The following is a 12,260-nucleotide window of genomic DNA, read 5'->3' as shown; positions in this document are numbered from 1 at the left end:
GTAAACTAGAAAATAGTGGCCACAGTAATAGAATTCTCCAAATTCTTGTAGACAAGTAAAACGAGTATATGAGACTTGACTACTCTTGTTATTGTTTGACATGTACCACTGATTGGTGTATTGCAGCCAAACAACCAGTGGTTCTTTCCACTGAACGATTATGATCCCAGCCCTCCAGCAACTGTCAATCACACCTTTTTCCTCGCAATCAACATAATAAAGAGAACATTATTTGGCTTAGTCAGATGAGTCAGGCAGGAAGAAATGCACCTGCTGAATAGGCTGAGGCAAATAGATATTGATGAGGTTTAAAAACAATTATTCAGGTTTTGATACTAGCACTGATTATATATTTTTAAGCCTTTGAAGATGTGTTAACTTGTGGACTATCATTTTTATTTAGAGAAAAAGTGCAGTAAGCCCACGCTATCTAATTACACCCCTGTGACCAATTAACCTACTAACCAGTATGTTTTTGGAGTGTGGGAGGAAACCAGAGCACCTGGAGGAAACCCACATGGTTACGGGGAGAACATACAAAACTCTAAACTTAGAGACAGTGGCTCCCACATCATCTCATTTCCCCAAAAGAACAAAATTTAATACAATTGTCACATGAAACACTGCAGAGTAATCCATAACAAAGATTTGTGTATAACAACTCAAGAGATAAATGATTGAATGAGGCAGGAATATAGGCAGCATAAGCATAAATGAACAGGGTCAACCATTCAGCCACTGCAGCTGGAGCTAACTTTTTTTTTTAAAAAGATGATGCCAGGTCAACACCTCAATTTCATTTCCCACTCTTCTCCAAATGGCTCATCTCCCAAAAATATATCGATGTACAGTAAGTGTACTGAAGATTTCAATTGGCCATGTACATACCTATGATGAAATATAATTATAGTACTCCACTCAAACTCAGACCCAAACTTCAACCTCTCTTGTTCCTGCTTATACAAGTTCACTGCAACAGCACTTGCATCTATGCCGAATCTTTAATGTTGAATGAAGTCTAAGATACGGCCTTGTAAAAGTATAACCAAAGGACAGATCTCTAGACAAAGGTTAGACAGACAAGACTAATAACAGCAATTAGGAATGAGCAATTAATGGTGACCTTGCCTCTGATGCCCACATCCTTTAAATGAATCAGATCTTCAGCTTCTACAGCACAAAGTGAAAGTTTGGTTGGAGGTGTTTAAGAGATTCAAGCATCTAACAGATTAATTATATGACTTCTGCTCCAGTCTTTCCAACTATCAGCATTAACTCTGTGCACAGCCGAATCCTACAGCACTGGCACTTTCATTATAGGAAGGACGTTGAGTCTTTGGAGAGGGTGCAGAACAGGCTCACCAGGATGCTGCCTGGATTAGAGGGCATGTGCCGTAATGAGAGGATGGACAAATGAGTGCTGTTTACTCTGGTGCAGCGGAGGTAGAGGGGAGATCTGATGGAGGTTTATGAGATTATGAGAGGGATAGATGAGAGGACAGATGGTATTCTTCCCCCCCCCGCCCCCAAAGGTAGAAACATCTAATACCAGAGGGCGTGCATTTAAAGTGAGATGGGGTAATTTCAAAGCAGATGTGAGGGGCAAAGTTGTTTTTTTTTAAAAAAAAACACGAAGGGAGTAGTGGGTACCTGAACTGTGCTGCCTAGGGTGGTGGCAGAGGCAGATACACATACACAAGGGATTTTTAAAGAGATGTTTGGATAGGCACGTAGACGTGAGGAAAATGAAAGGACATGGGCTGAAGAGTTTAGATAGCCATTTAATACTAATTCATCTGGTTCAGCACAACATAGTGGGCCAAACAGTCCGTTCTTGTTCTGTGTCCATTTGCAACAAAGGATCTATCACCTCACCTTCTGATTTCAGCAGCAATACCTATGTATGCTCACTTATCTTTAAGTCATTTTACAGGCACGATGCTACTCCAGTTTTATAGCAGTCAAACACAACACGTTCTTGGCTACACAAATCAGTCAGAATTTTCCCAGTTTTACTCTGCTGACAGCTATAGCCTGCACAGGAGATCAGCCCATTCATGGTACTTTTCATAAAAATTACTGCTTTCTTGGATCTGAACATGGCTGATTGCAGCTTAGGAGCTATAGAAGATATTGAAGGCACTTCAAACAACAAAAGTTATTGCATCTAAGTTTCTGATCCCAGCTGTGTAGTCAGGGAAAGCAACAAGGCCAGATGTTTCCCCACAGGAAGGACAAAAAAAAACAATTAATTCAGATTACAAGTCTGGCCAACAAGTGGAAGTTCAAGAGGGCCATGAGTAGCTGGCTAGGGAATAGGCACCGGTACTGGGGAAGGAGGGAGCTGTTCCGTTGGGGTTGGGAGGGAGAGAACGTTGACTCAGACCATGAGAGGCCTGCGTCGGGCACTGTAAGGCATGAAGGGGTTGGCTCCACCTGAATCATGCTGGGTCGAGGGTCTATAACATCGTAAGACCATTCCATCAGGGCTGATTTATTATCCCCCTCGACTCCATTCTCCCCATAAACTTTGATGCCCTTACTAATCAAGTACCTACCAACCTCTGCTTTAGATATGGTGCTGGCAAATCACATAAATAGGGCTGAGGAGAGGGCTTTATAATAAATAGTAGGAGACTGCGTTCAACACTGTGGAAAAGTATTGATAAAGGAATAGGGAAGGAGAGTGCAGGAGAGCTTACAGAAGTCTCCAGGATAAAGGTTAAAGGTTCAAAGTTTCAAGACAAAAAGTTGAGAAAGGGGTAAGAATTTAACTTCAGGAACATTGAAACGAAATTGAAAGGAAGGGTGGCACATACAGGACTAAACATGTTATAAGTGAATGCACACAGTGTTCAGAATAAGATAGATGATCTTGTAGCACAGTTAGAAATTGGCAGGTATGATGTTGTGGGCATCGCTGAGTCATGGTTGAAAGAAGATCACAGTTGGGAGTTTAGCATCCAAGGATTCACAAAGGACAGGCAAGTGGGCAGAAGAGATGGGGTGGCCTTCTTGGACGCAAATCAAATCCATAGAAAGAAGTAACAAAGGACCAGAAGGTGTAGAATTCCTGTGAGTTGAGTTAAGAAACTGCAAAGGGTAAAAAGACTCGGATGGGCGTTAAACCTCAAAACAGTGTCTGGATGCGGGTTACAAATTACGACGGGAAATAGAAAAGGCATGTGAAAAGGGCAATATGGCCATGGTCATGGAGGATTTCAACACATAGGTATATTGGGGGGGGGGGGGGGGGAATCAGGTTGGTGTTGAATCCCAGAAGAAGGAATTTGTAGAATGCTATGAGATGGCTTTTCAAAGGAAAAGTTCTGGTTAGATGTAGTGTAATGAACTAGATTTGATTAGGGAGCTTAAGGTAAAGAAACCCTTAAGAGTTAGTGATCATAATGTGATATAATTCACCCTGCAGTTTGAAAGGGATTTGATAAACTAGGATCTATCGTTATTACAGGTGAGTAAAGTCAACTACAGAAGCATGACAGAGGAGCTGACCAAATTTGATTGGAAGGGAACACCAGCAGGGATGACAGTAGAGCTGCAATGCTTGGAGTTTCTGGGAGTAATTCTGAAGATACAGGAGTGGCTCATCCCAAAGATGAAGCAGCGTTCTAAAGGGACGATGTGGTAGCCATGGCTGATAAGGGAAGTCAAAAACAGCACACAAGCAAAAGAGAGGGCATACAGCATAGTATAAATAGGAAAGCTTTTAAAAACCAACAGGAAGCAATTATAAAAAGCAAGCAGAGAAACAATGAAATATGAAGGTGAGCTAGCCAATAATTTAATAAAGGATACCATAAATCTTTCAGAGAGAGATATATATATGAAAAGGAGATAAGAATAGACATCAGACGGCTGGAAAATGACTCTGGGGAGGTAGTAACGGAAAACAAAGTAATGACAAATGAACATAAGCATTTTGCATCATTCTTCACTGTGGAAGACACCAGCAGCATGATATAAACTTGAGAGAAGCAGGTGGCAGAACCAAGTGCAGTCGCTATCACGAAGGAGAAAATGCTTGGGAATATGAAAGGATTGAACATAGCCAATTCACCTGGACCAGAAGGACTACACCACAGAGTTCTGAAAGTGGGGGCTGAAGAGGTTGTGTAGGGATTAGGAATGATCTTTCAAGAGTCACTAGATCCTGGAATGGTCCCAGAAAGACTGAAATATTTCAAGTATCACTCCACTTTCTAAGAAGGGAGGGAGGCAAAAGACAGGAAATTATAGGCCAATCAGCCTGACGTCTGTGGTTGGAAAGACAATAAGAGTCCATTATTCAGGTACATGGAGGCCACAACAGAATAGGCTAAAGTCACCATGGTTTCCTTAAGGGCAAATTTGCCAAAAATTCTACTGGAATTTTTTGATTAGGGTAAGTTTGGATAGGTATACATGGATATTAGAGATAAGGAGAGTTATGATCCAAGGTGCAGGTCGTTGGGAGTAGGCAGTTTAAATCGTTTTGGTATGGACTAGATGGCCCAAAGGGCCTGTTTCTGTGCTGTACTTCCCTATGCCTTTAAATAGCAGGCTGGATAGATAAAGGAAAGTCAATGGATATTGTTTACTTGGATTTTCAGAAGGCCTTTGACACGGTGCTGCACAAGAAAGTGATAAACAAGAGCCCAACGTATTGGAAAGATACTAGCATAGAAAGAAGATTGGCTGACCTGATGGGCTGAATAGCCAAATTCTGCTCCCATGCCTTATGGAACAGTTTGTTTATTAATTCCAATAAATTGTCAGCATGTTATATTCTTAAGTGCCATTTTAACCCCATTTTTTCCAATATTACAAGACCTATTTTCCTTTGATACTTTCCGAAAAAACAAACCCCACTGAATTCTAAAATATGTGCATGTTTAAAGTTACCCAGAGCAACGTCAAACTGGAATCCCACAGATTCTTGTGGTCTAAATTGGTTTGGATTAAGTCAAATAACCTTTGATTATTCTAGTGGAAACTCTTCATGTTTCTAGATCTTTTCAAAAAAAAGTTTCCATTTTTTGAATGTTTCAACAAACACATTCAACAATATGCCATCATGTTCACCACCTAATTGTAAACAATTCTGACTTGGAATGGTATCATATTACCCAGGTCTAAACCTTGGAATGCCCTCTGAATGCCACTGTGGAAACACCTTCACAAGACAGGTACAGCAGATAAAGTCATAGCTCACCACCATTAGTGCTGGATTTGACACCACCACCAAAACCTGCCAGAACTGTTTAGAACTCATGCACATCCCCCAAATATTAGAAAATTAAGGAAGCAAAGTACAGGTGAAGCTTTGGGAAGAGTTTCAGTTTGTGATCTCTCTGGTCACAGGCATACAAGCAGAGCACCAGAGTAATGGATTTGCCCACTCACCCAACTACAATAGCTGAGTGGGTTTGTTCTTGAAGAATACAATCATAGCCAAAACAAAACTGCCAGGTTTCTGGCACCAACTCATTAGGCTCCTTCATAAATGTAAAGATTTATAAAAAAAATCCTCACAAAATGCAAAGTTAAGCTTTGACCTATAGAATACCAGTAACACAACACAGATTTACAGCAAGGGCTGTAGATTTACTACAATCAGTCTGTGTGTATAACAGTTACTTGGACGTTGTTTTATAGGATTGCTTTTATATTTATTTGTGTTTTCTTTTATTGTGTTCGTTATGTTCATCGTGCTTTTTTTAAAGTTGCCTCAGATCTGGAGTAACAATCATTTTGTTCTCCTTTACACTTGAGAACCGAAGAAAAAACAGTCTTGAATCTTACTGTTCTACGTTCTGATCAATAAATGTGTCATACAATGTCCTCTCACCCAGTTCCCGGACCAAAACGCTAGTTCCTCATCCCATGCAGCAGACCTATTACTTATCTCCAAACCAAAGGTTACGTGATGAGATAGTCACTATTGAATCCAATAGGTAACTCAGAACACACCTCAGAGTATTACATTTGAATGGTATTTAAACAATGTGGGAAAACATAAAAACACGAGAGGAAATAGTAAAATTGATTACAAGGGGTGGGAGCAACTGTATGTGAAGTTTAAATGCCAGAAGATGGTTGACTGACCTCTTTGGAATTTCACTTGCTTCTAACTCTACACAAAACTATGACTGAGACTTCACACCTCAGAAACAACAGGTTATAGGAAGCACATACAAAATGCTGGAGGAACTCAGCACGGGCCAGGCAGCATCTATGGAAAAGAGTAAGCCATCGGCATTTCAGGCCAAGACCTTTCATCAGGCCTGGAAAAAAAGATGGGAAGCTGGAGCGAGAAGGTGAGGGGAGGGAAGAGAAGGGGAGGAAGGAGTACAAGGTGGTAGGTGATAGGTGAAACCGTAAGAGGGGGAAGGGTGAAGTGAAGAACTGGGAAGTTGATTGGCGAAAGAAATAAAGGGCTGGAGAAGGTGGTGGAGCACTAAAGAGAGGTGATGGGCAGGTAAAGAGATGAGGTGAGAGAGGGAATCTATAATGGAAATGGTGTTGGGGGGGGTGGGGGGGGGGGAACAATTACCAGAAGTTCAAGAAATTGATGTTCATGCCATCAGGTTGGAGGCTAACCAGGCAGATTACAAGGTGTTGCTCCTCCAACCTGAGTGTGGCCTCATCACAGCAGTAGATGAGGCCATGGACTGACATATCAGAATGGGAATTGGAAACAGAATTGGAGATCCCACTTTTTCTGGTGAATGAAGCATAACTGCTCGGCAAAGCAATCTCCCAATCTAATATGGTGTATCACCGGTCTACAGGAGGCCACAGCAGATGACCCAACAGACTCACAGGTGAACTGTCGCCTCACCTGGAAGGACTGTTTGGGGTCTTGAATGGTAGTGAGGGAGGAGGTGTACGGGGAGGTATGACACTTGTTCCACTTGCAAGGATAAGTACCAGGAGGGAGATCAGTGGGGAGGGATGAATGGCCAAGGGAGTCACATAGGGAGCAATATCCCTGCAGAAATCGGAACGTTTGGGGCCGGGGGGGGGAGGAGGAAAGATGTGCCTGGTGGTGGGTCTCAGCAAAAGTCTCCCAATCTACATTCTCGGCAAAGCAGTTCACCAACACACTGTCCACCAGAAAAACGGAATTTTCAAGTGGTCACCCACTTCAACTCTACTTCCCATTCTGACACATCAGTCCTCGGCCTCCTCTACCGCCACGAGGCCACGTTCAGGTTGGAGGAGCGCACCCTATATTCCATCTGGATAGCCTCCAACCTGACAGCATGAACATTCCCAACCATCTGGTAATTCGCACCCCCACACCCCCCTTCACCATTCCCATTTCCCTCTCTCATTTCAACACCTCCTTCAGGTACTTCTCCACCTTTCCTTTTTCTTCTACCCTCTATCAGATTTCCCCTTTCTCCAGCCCTTTATCTCTTCCACTTACCAACTTCCCTGTGCCTTACTTCATCCCTCCCATTTTCACCCACCATGTTGTACTTCTTCCTCCACCCCCCCCCCACCTTCTTGCTCTAACCTCGTCTTTTTTACCCCAGTCCCGAAGAAGGGCCTCGGCCTGAAACGTCAACTGTTTACTCTTTTCCATAGAAGCTGCTGGCCTGCTGAGTTCCTCCAGCATTTTGTGTGTGTTGTTTGTTTTTGCAGTGTTTGCAGATTTTCTCATTTTTGTGCTACTTACGGATTACAGGAATTGAAGGTGTTGAATTTACCTGACAGAACCATAATCTGGAGGTGGCTGGTACCTCATACCAGGAGCATCTGGCCTGATATGTGAATTTACACCTGGTTTTAATATCTCAGATACCATTCCCAATCGGAAGTCACTGTAGCAATTTCCATAATCCTGAGCCTTGGAAGTAACAGTTAACGCAGGTGTATTTTTGAACGGATATTCTGGCGGTGGTCCTCGGGGGTCAGTCCCTTTCACAGACGTCTGAGGCAAAACATGGCCAGCACTCATATAAAACTCATTTGCCTGTTGGGATGAAATCACGCCACTTGCAATGGAAGATTGTTCTTTGACACCATTTGTTGCTAAGGAGAGTTGCATGAGGCGTTCACTCAGAGAGCGAACGTGACCTTGTTTCAAGTCTTTAAGCCCATCATCCTGGTGAACCTTCCCAGCTCCAATCCTTTGGACTGTGGACCGGCCTTCAGTTCTCATCTTCTGGTTGTTTATTCCCGTAACAAAGAAAGCAGTTCCCGCTGCTGTATGCTGCTGTCCTCTGAAGAACTGCGATTGGACCTTCGCCTCTTCGTACGTTGGGAGCTCCTCGGTATTCTGCGCTGCTCGGCTCTGCAGCTGCTTCTCCATGGCACTGTTGTCAACCTGCAGCTCCTGGCCCTGGGGTTCCTGTCGTGCAGAATGTGGGACCATTTGACGCTCATCTTGTGTCATGCCATCACTGGAAGCTATCACTGACCCATTGTTGTTGAAGGCAATAACGTTTACCGTGGCCTGCTGGTGCAGGGCAAGCAGGTTGCGATTCTCACTAGGGTTGCCATAACGGAGTTGCTCTTGTAACAAACGCTGTAGAACTGTCCCACTTGTTCCTTCTTCTGAATTTCTCATTTCAAGCTTGTGTGTTCTGTGAATGCCGTCCAGGTATGTACATCGACGTGAGCCTTGTCTTCAAGAGAGAGAGGGAGAGAGAGAGAGAGAGAGAAAGAGAGAGAGAGAGAGAAAAAAAAAGTATAATAGAATTAGAGGTAAAATCATTTGACACAATCTCAGGATTATTTACATTTCTTACATGTACTTAATTAAAATACCTGTTTGAAATTAGGAGTAGAATTTTGAGAACTGCTTTCAGTGACAAATTCCAATGATTCCCAATAAAGTTTTCAGACTAATTTACAAGCAGCTGTGATCACACCCAAAAAATTATATTCCATCCCCACTTCCCCTGAGAATAGCTGCTGTAACTGTACTTGTAATAAGCCAGACAAACCAGATAGGCTGCAACAGCCATTAGTCAAAGTTAGCTAATATTTCTATATTTCCCTAGAGGAGAAAGGGTCGTGGGGTGGGGTGGAGATTTGCTTCAATTGATTTGGCAGGTTCTCTACAGAAGAATAAAAGCAAATCACATTTATTGTTTCCATTGCTATCTGGGGAACCAATATTACATTCGTGAATGCCTAACAGGATCCAAAGTGACAATTCAGGTCTTCGTGCTCAACGCCCGACTCAGAAGAAAGTCCATCGACAAGATACTAGCATTCCAGAAAGCATACCTCAGAATAAGCTGCAACTTTTAGGATAAAGTACCAGTGTGCTGGAGAGCAATGGAGAAAGATCTTCTCTGATACACAGAACTATATTCCTTTAAGTGTTGATATTCCTGGAACTTGGGCAAGAATGTAATTACGTCCACAACAACAAGCTGGCACATGAAAGGCTCCTCTGTCATTTCACAATTCAAATAAGAGGTACTATGTAAAATAGTTTAGTTTCTGTAGAAAAAAAGTGAGTCACTAACAACGTCTTGCTCATTTGTGTGTAATGCAGTGATTACACCTTGTGGTATGTGGTTCCACCTATTAGGGCAGAATTTTATATGCTGTCGATCTTACATTTTACTATAGCTTGTAATGGCATTAAGAAGTGCTATACCATCTTCAAATCCAATTACACTGTGTCACAGATAATTCCAGACATAAATTGAAAAGCAACTCAAAGTAAAATTATGTCACAAAGGAAGGTTAAAAATTTACTAATCGTTTCATCTAATTAAAATAATCTAATTAGAAGACCTCACATCTAAGGTTAACTTGGCTATTTCTTTCAAATGCTACCTTGACATACTTTTTACAAAATTTCCCTAACTCATTAATTTACAGGTGCTTGAACCATATTGGCTTATTGAAATACAAAAGCACATCTTCAGTGGATTCATGAGTAATATTCAATTCATTGTTAAGTTTAATCACTTTGTTTTTCTGGTATATGAATCACTTAGTACTAATGACCTATAACCATGGTGATATACCTAACAGGGCTGATCACTTTACTTAAAGGATATGAATTATAGAGGAGCTTGTACAACACCAGGCAGGTCTCAATGTCCAAGTTCGGCCTTTAAACCTTTCCTATCATGCACCTGTCTAAGTAACTTTTAAACAATTGTATCTGGATCTACCCTTTACTTGGGCAGATCATTCCACTTACCCACCACCCTAGTGTGGAAAAAGTTGCCCCTCAGGTCCCTTTTAAATCTCTCTCCTGTCACCTTAAAACTATGGCCTCTTGTTTCAGACTCCCCTACCCAGAAAAAAAGGCTGACTGTTCACCCTATCAATGCCCCTCACAAATTCATACATCACTGCAACGCCACCTCTTCGTCTCCTATGCTCCAGGCAAAGAAGTCCCAGCTATCTAGTCTTTCTTTAGAACTCAAGCTTTCTAATTCCAGTTGTTAGGGTGCATTCTGGAGTTATGGAATACAATTAATATTAATTTCAACAGCAACCAATCTTCAAACCTGAAAGTGGATTATAGATAGAGTTTAAAATGCAGCCCCAGAACAATAGTGTTCTTGGAGCTGTGGACTGGGGTCAATTGCCTACAAAGAAATACTCCATTTGACATGAGATGTCTGCATATGCATGAATGCAGCCTAGAGTCAGAGAGAATTAACATTCATTTTGGGTGTCTGGAGTGAAGATGGAGGTGCTTGAAAGTTATATGTAATTCAAAGGATGTGTTGTGGATACATTGTAACGATAGAATTGTCCTGCTGTTACCTTTGATCTTTAGCGTATAAAAGTGTCATGTAATATTAGATCAGACAGCCTCTTCTAAGAATGTTTCCAGTACGATACTGCTTGTGTGCTGAATAAAGATGTCTATATCACCAGCTTCAGTGTCTCCTGGTGACTTCTTTCAGTCACATTTTGAGGGCTCGTCTTGTGAATCTTTTCTGCACACTTTCCAACTTATAGCTTAGTGTCCTGAACTGCACACAATTTGGCGATGTTGTAACATTTTCTGGTGTACAAATACACAGTGGAAAGACAAAAGTCTTTTAAGGTAAATTGGTGTTACTGCTTACTAGCACACCGACAGTTGTCCGCAGAAGAGACAAGATTAAAAAAAAATAAATTAAAATCAATTGGTATCCAAGAAAATATATTGGGTGGCAAACAAATGGCAGATGGGCATGCTACAAGAACTGGCACTGACTCAATGGACCAAATAGCCTCCAAAGTCAAAAGAAAATATGGGAAAAATGACATTATTTATTATAATGCCACACTAAACATTAGTTGAGTATTTCTTATCACAAATTTTTCCCTCTATATAATACTTTATGTTCTCTCAAACAACAACTTTAGACCCAAAACACACAATTATCCCATTTTCATCATTCAGGTGAAGGCAATTGAAATTTTCACACATCCATCAACCTTTAATAGCAGCTCAGCAACACTTAAAAAGGTAGAATATTAACAGATACACATTTTCTAAGTGCATAGAACCAGATTATCAGTTGTTCCCCAAGAAGCCCTAAAACAGTAAGAAATAAAATGCTTATTGATTTTTCAGTTTAAGTGCTAATAGGCAACGTAGACAGATTACAGCTCTGCCTTTAATACCATCATTCCAAATAAACTGATTCCTAAGCTCTGAAACCTGGGCCTTAGCACTCAGATCAGCAGCTGGATCTTCAACTTCCTCACAGACAGGACCCAGGCTGTAAAAATAGGGGACAAGCTCTCCTCTACAATCACTCTGAGCACCGGTGCCCCACAAGGCTGTGTACTCAGCCCCCTGCTGTACTCACTGTACACCCATGATTGTGTAGCCAAGTTTCCATCAAATTCAATATATAAGTTTGCTGATGACACAACAATTATAGGCCGTATCTCGGGTAATGATGAGTTTGAGTACAGAGAGGAAATTAAGAGCCTGGTGGCATGGTGCGAAGACAATAACCTATCCCTCAACGTCAGCAAGACGAAGGAATTGGTTGTTGACTTCAGAAGGAGTAGCAGACTGCACGACCCAATTTACATCGGTGGTGCGCAAGTGAAACAGGTCAAAAGCTTTAAGTTCCTCGGGGTCAATATCACAAATGACCTGACTTGGTCTAACAAAGCACCATTCACTGCCAAGAAGGCCCACCAGCGCCTTTATTTCCTGAGAAAACTAAAGAAATTTGGCCTGTCCCCTAAAACCCTCACTAATTTTTATAGCTGCACCGTAGAAAGCATTCTTCTAGGGTGCATCACAACCTGGTATGGAAGTTGTC

At 41.8% G+C, this 12,260-nt stretch overlaps 1 protein-coding gene across 3 annotated transcripts in view; it reads right to left on the bottom strand.

Annotated features, from left to right (window-relative positions):
• The window catches only part of amot (angiomotin), a 71,347-nt gene that overhangs the window by 35,405 nt on the left and 23,682 nt on the right, over positions 1-12,260 (bottom strand). For all 3 annotated transcript variants that reach the window (XM_072270871.1, XM_072270872.1, XM_072270873.1), the window contains exon 2: positions 7,716-8,636. In XM_072270871.1, the coding sequence (XP_072126972.1) occupies positions 7,716-8,578 (863 nt within the window). In that variant the 5' untranslated portion in view covers positions 8,579-8,636. The remainder of the gene's footprint in view (positions 1-7,715; positions 8,637-12,260) is intronic.

The sequence above is a fragment of the Mobula birostris genome, chromosome 10, assembly GCF_030028105.1.
Source record: "Mobula birostris isolate sMobBir1 chromosome 10, sMobBir1.hap1, whole genome shotgun sequence".
Taxonomy (NCBI): domain Eukaryota; kingdom Metazoa; phylum Chordata; class Chondrichthyes; order Myliobatiformes; family Myliobatidae; genus Mobula; species Mobula birostris.
This window is presented reverse-complemented; position numbering and strand designations above follow the sequence as displayed.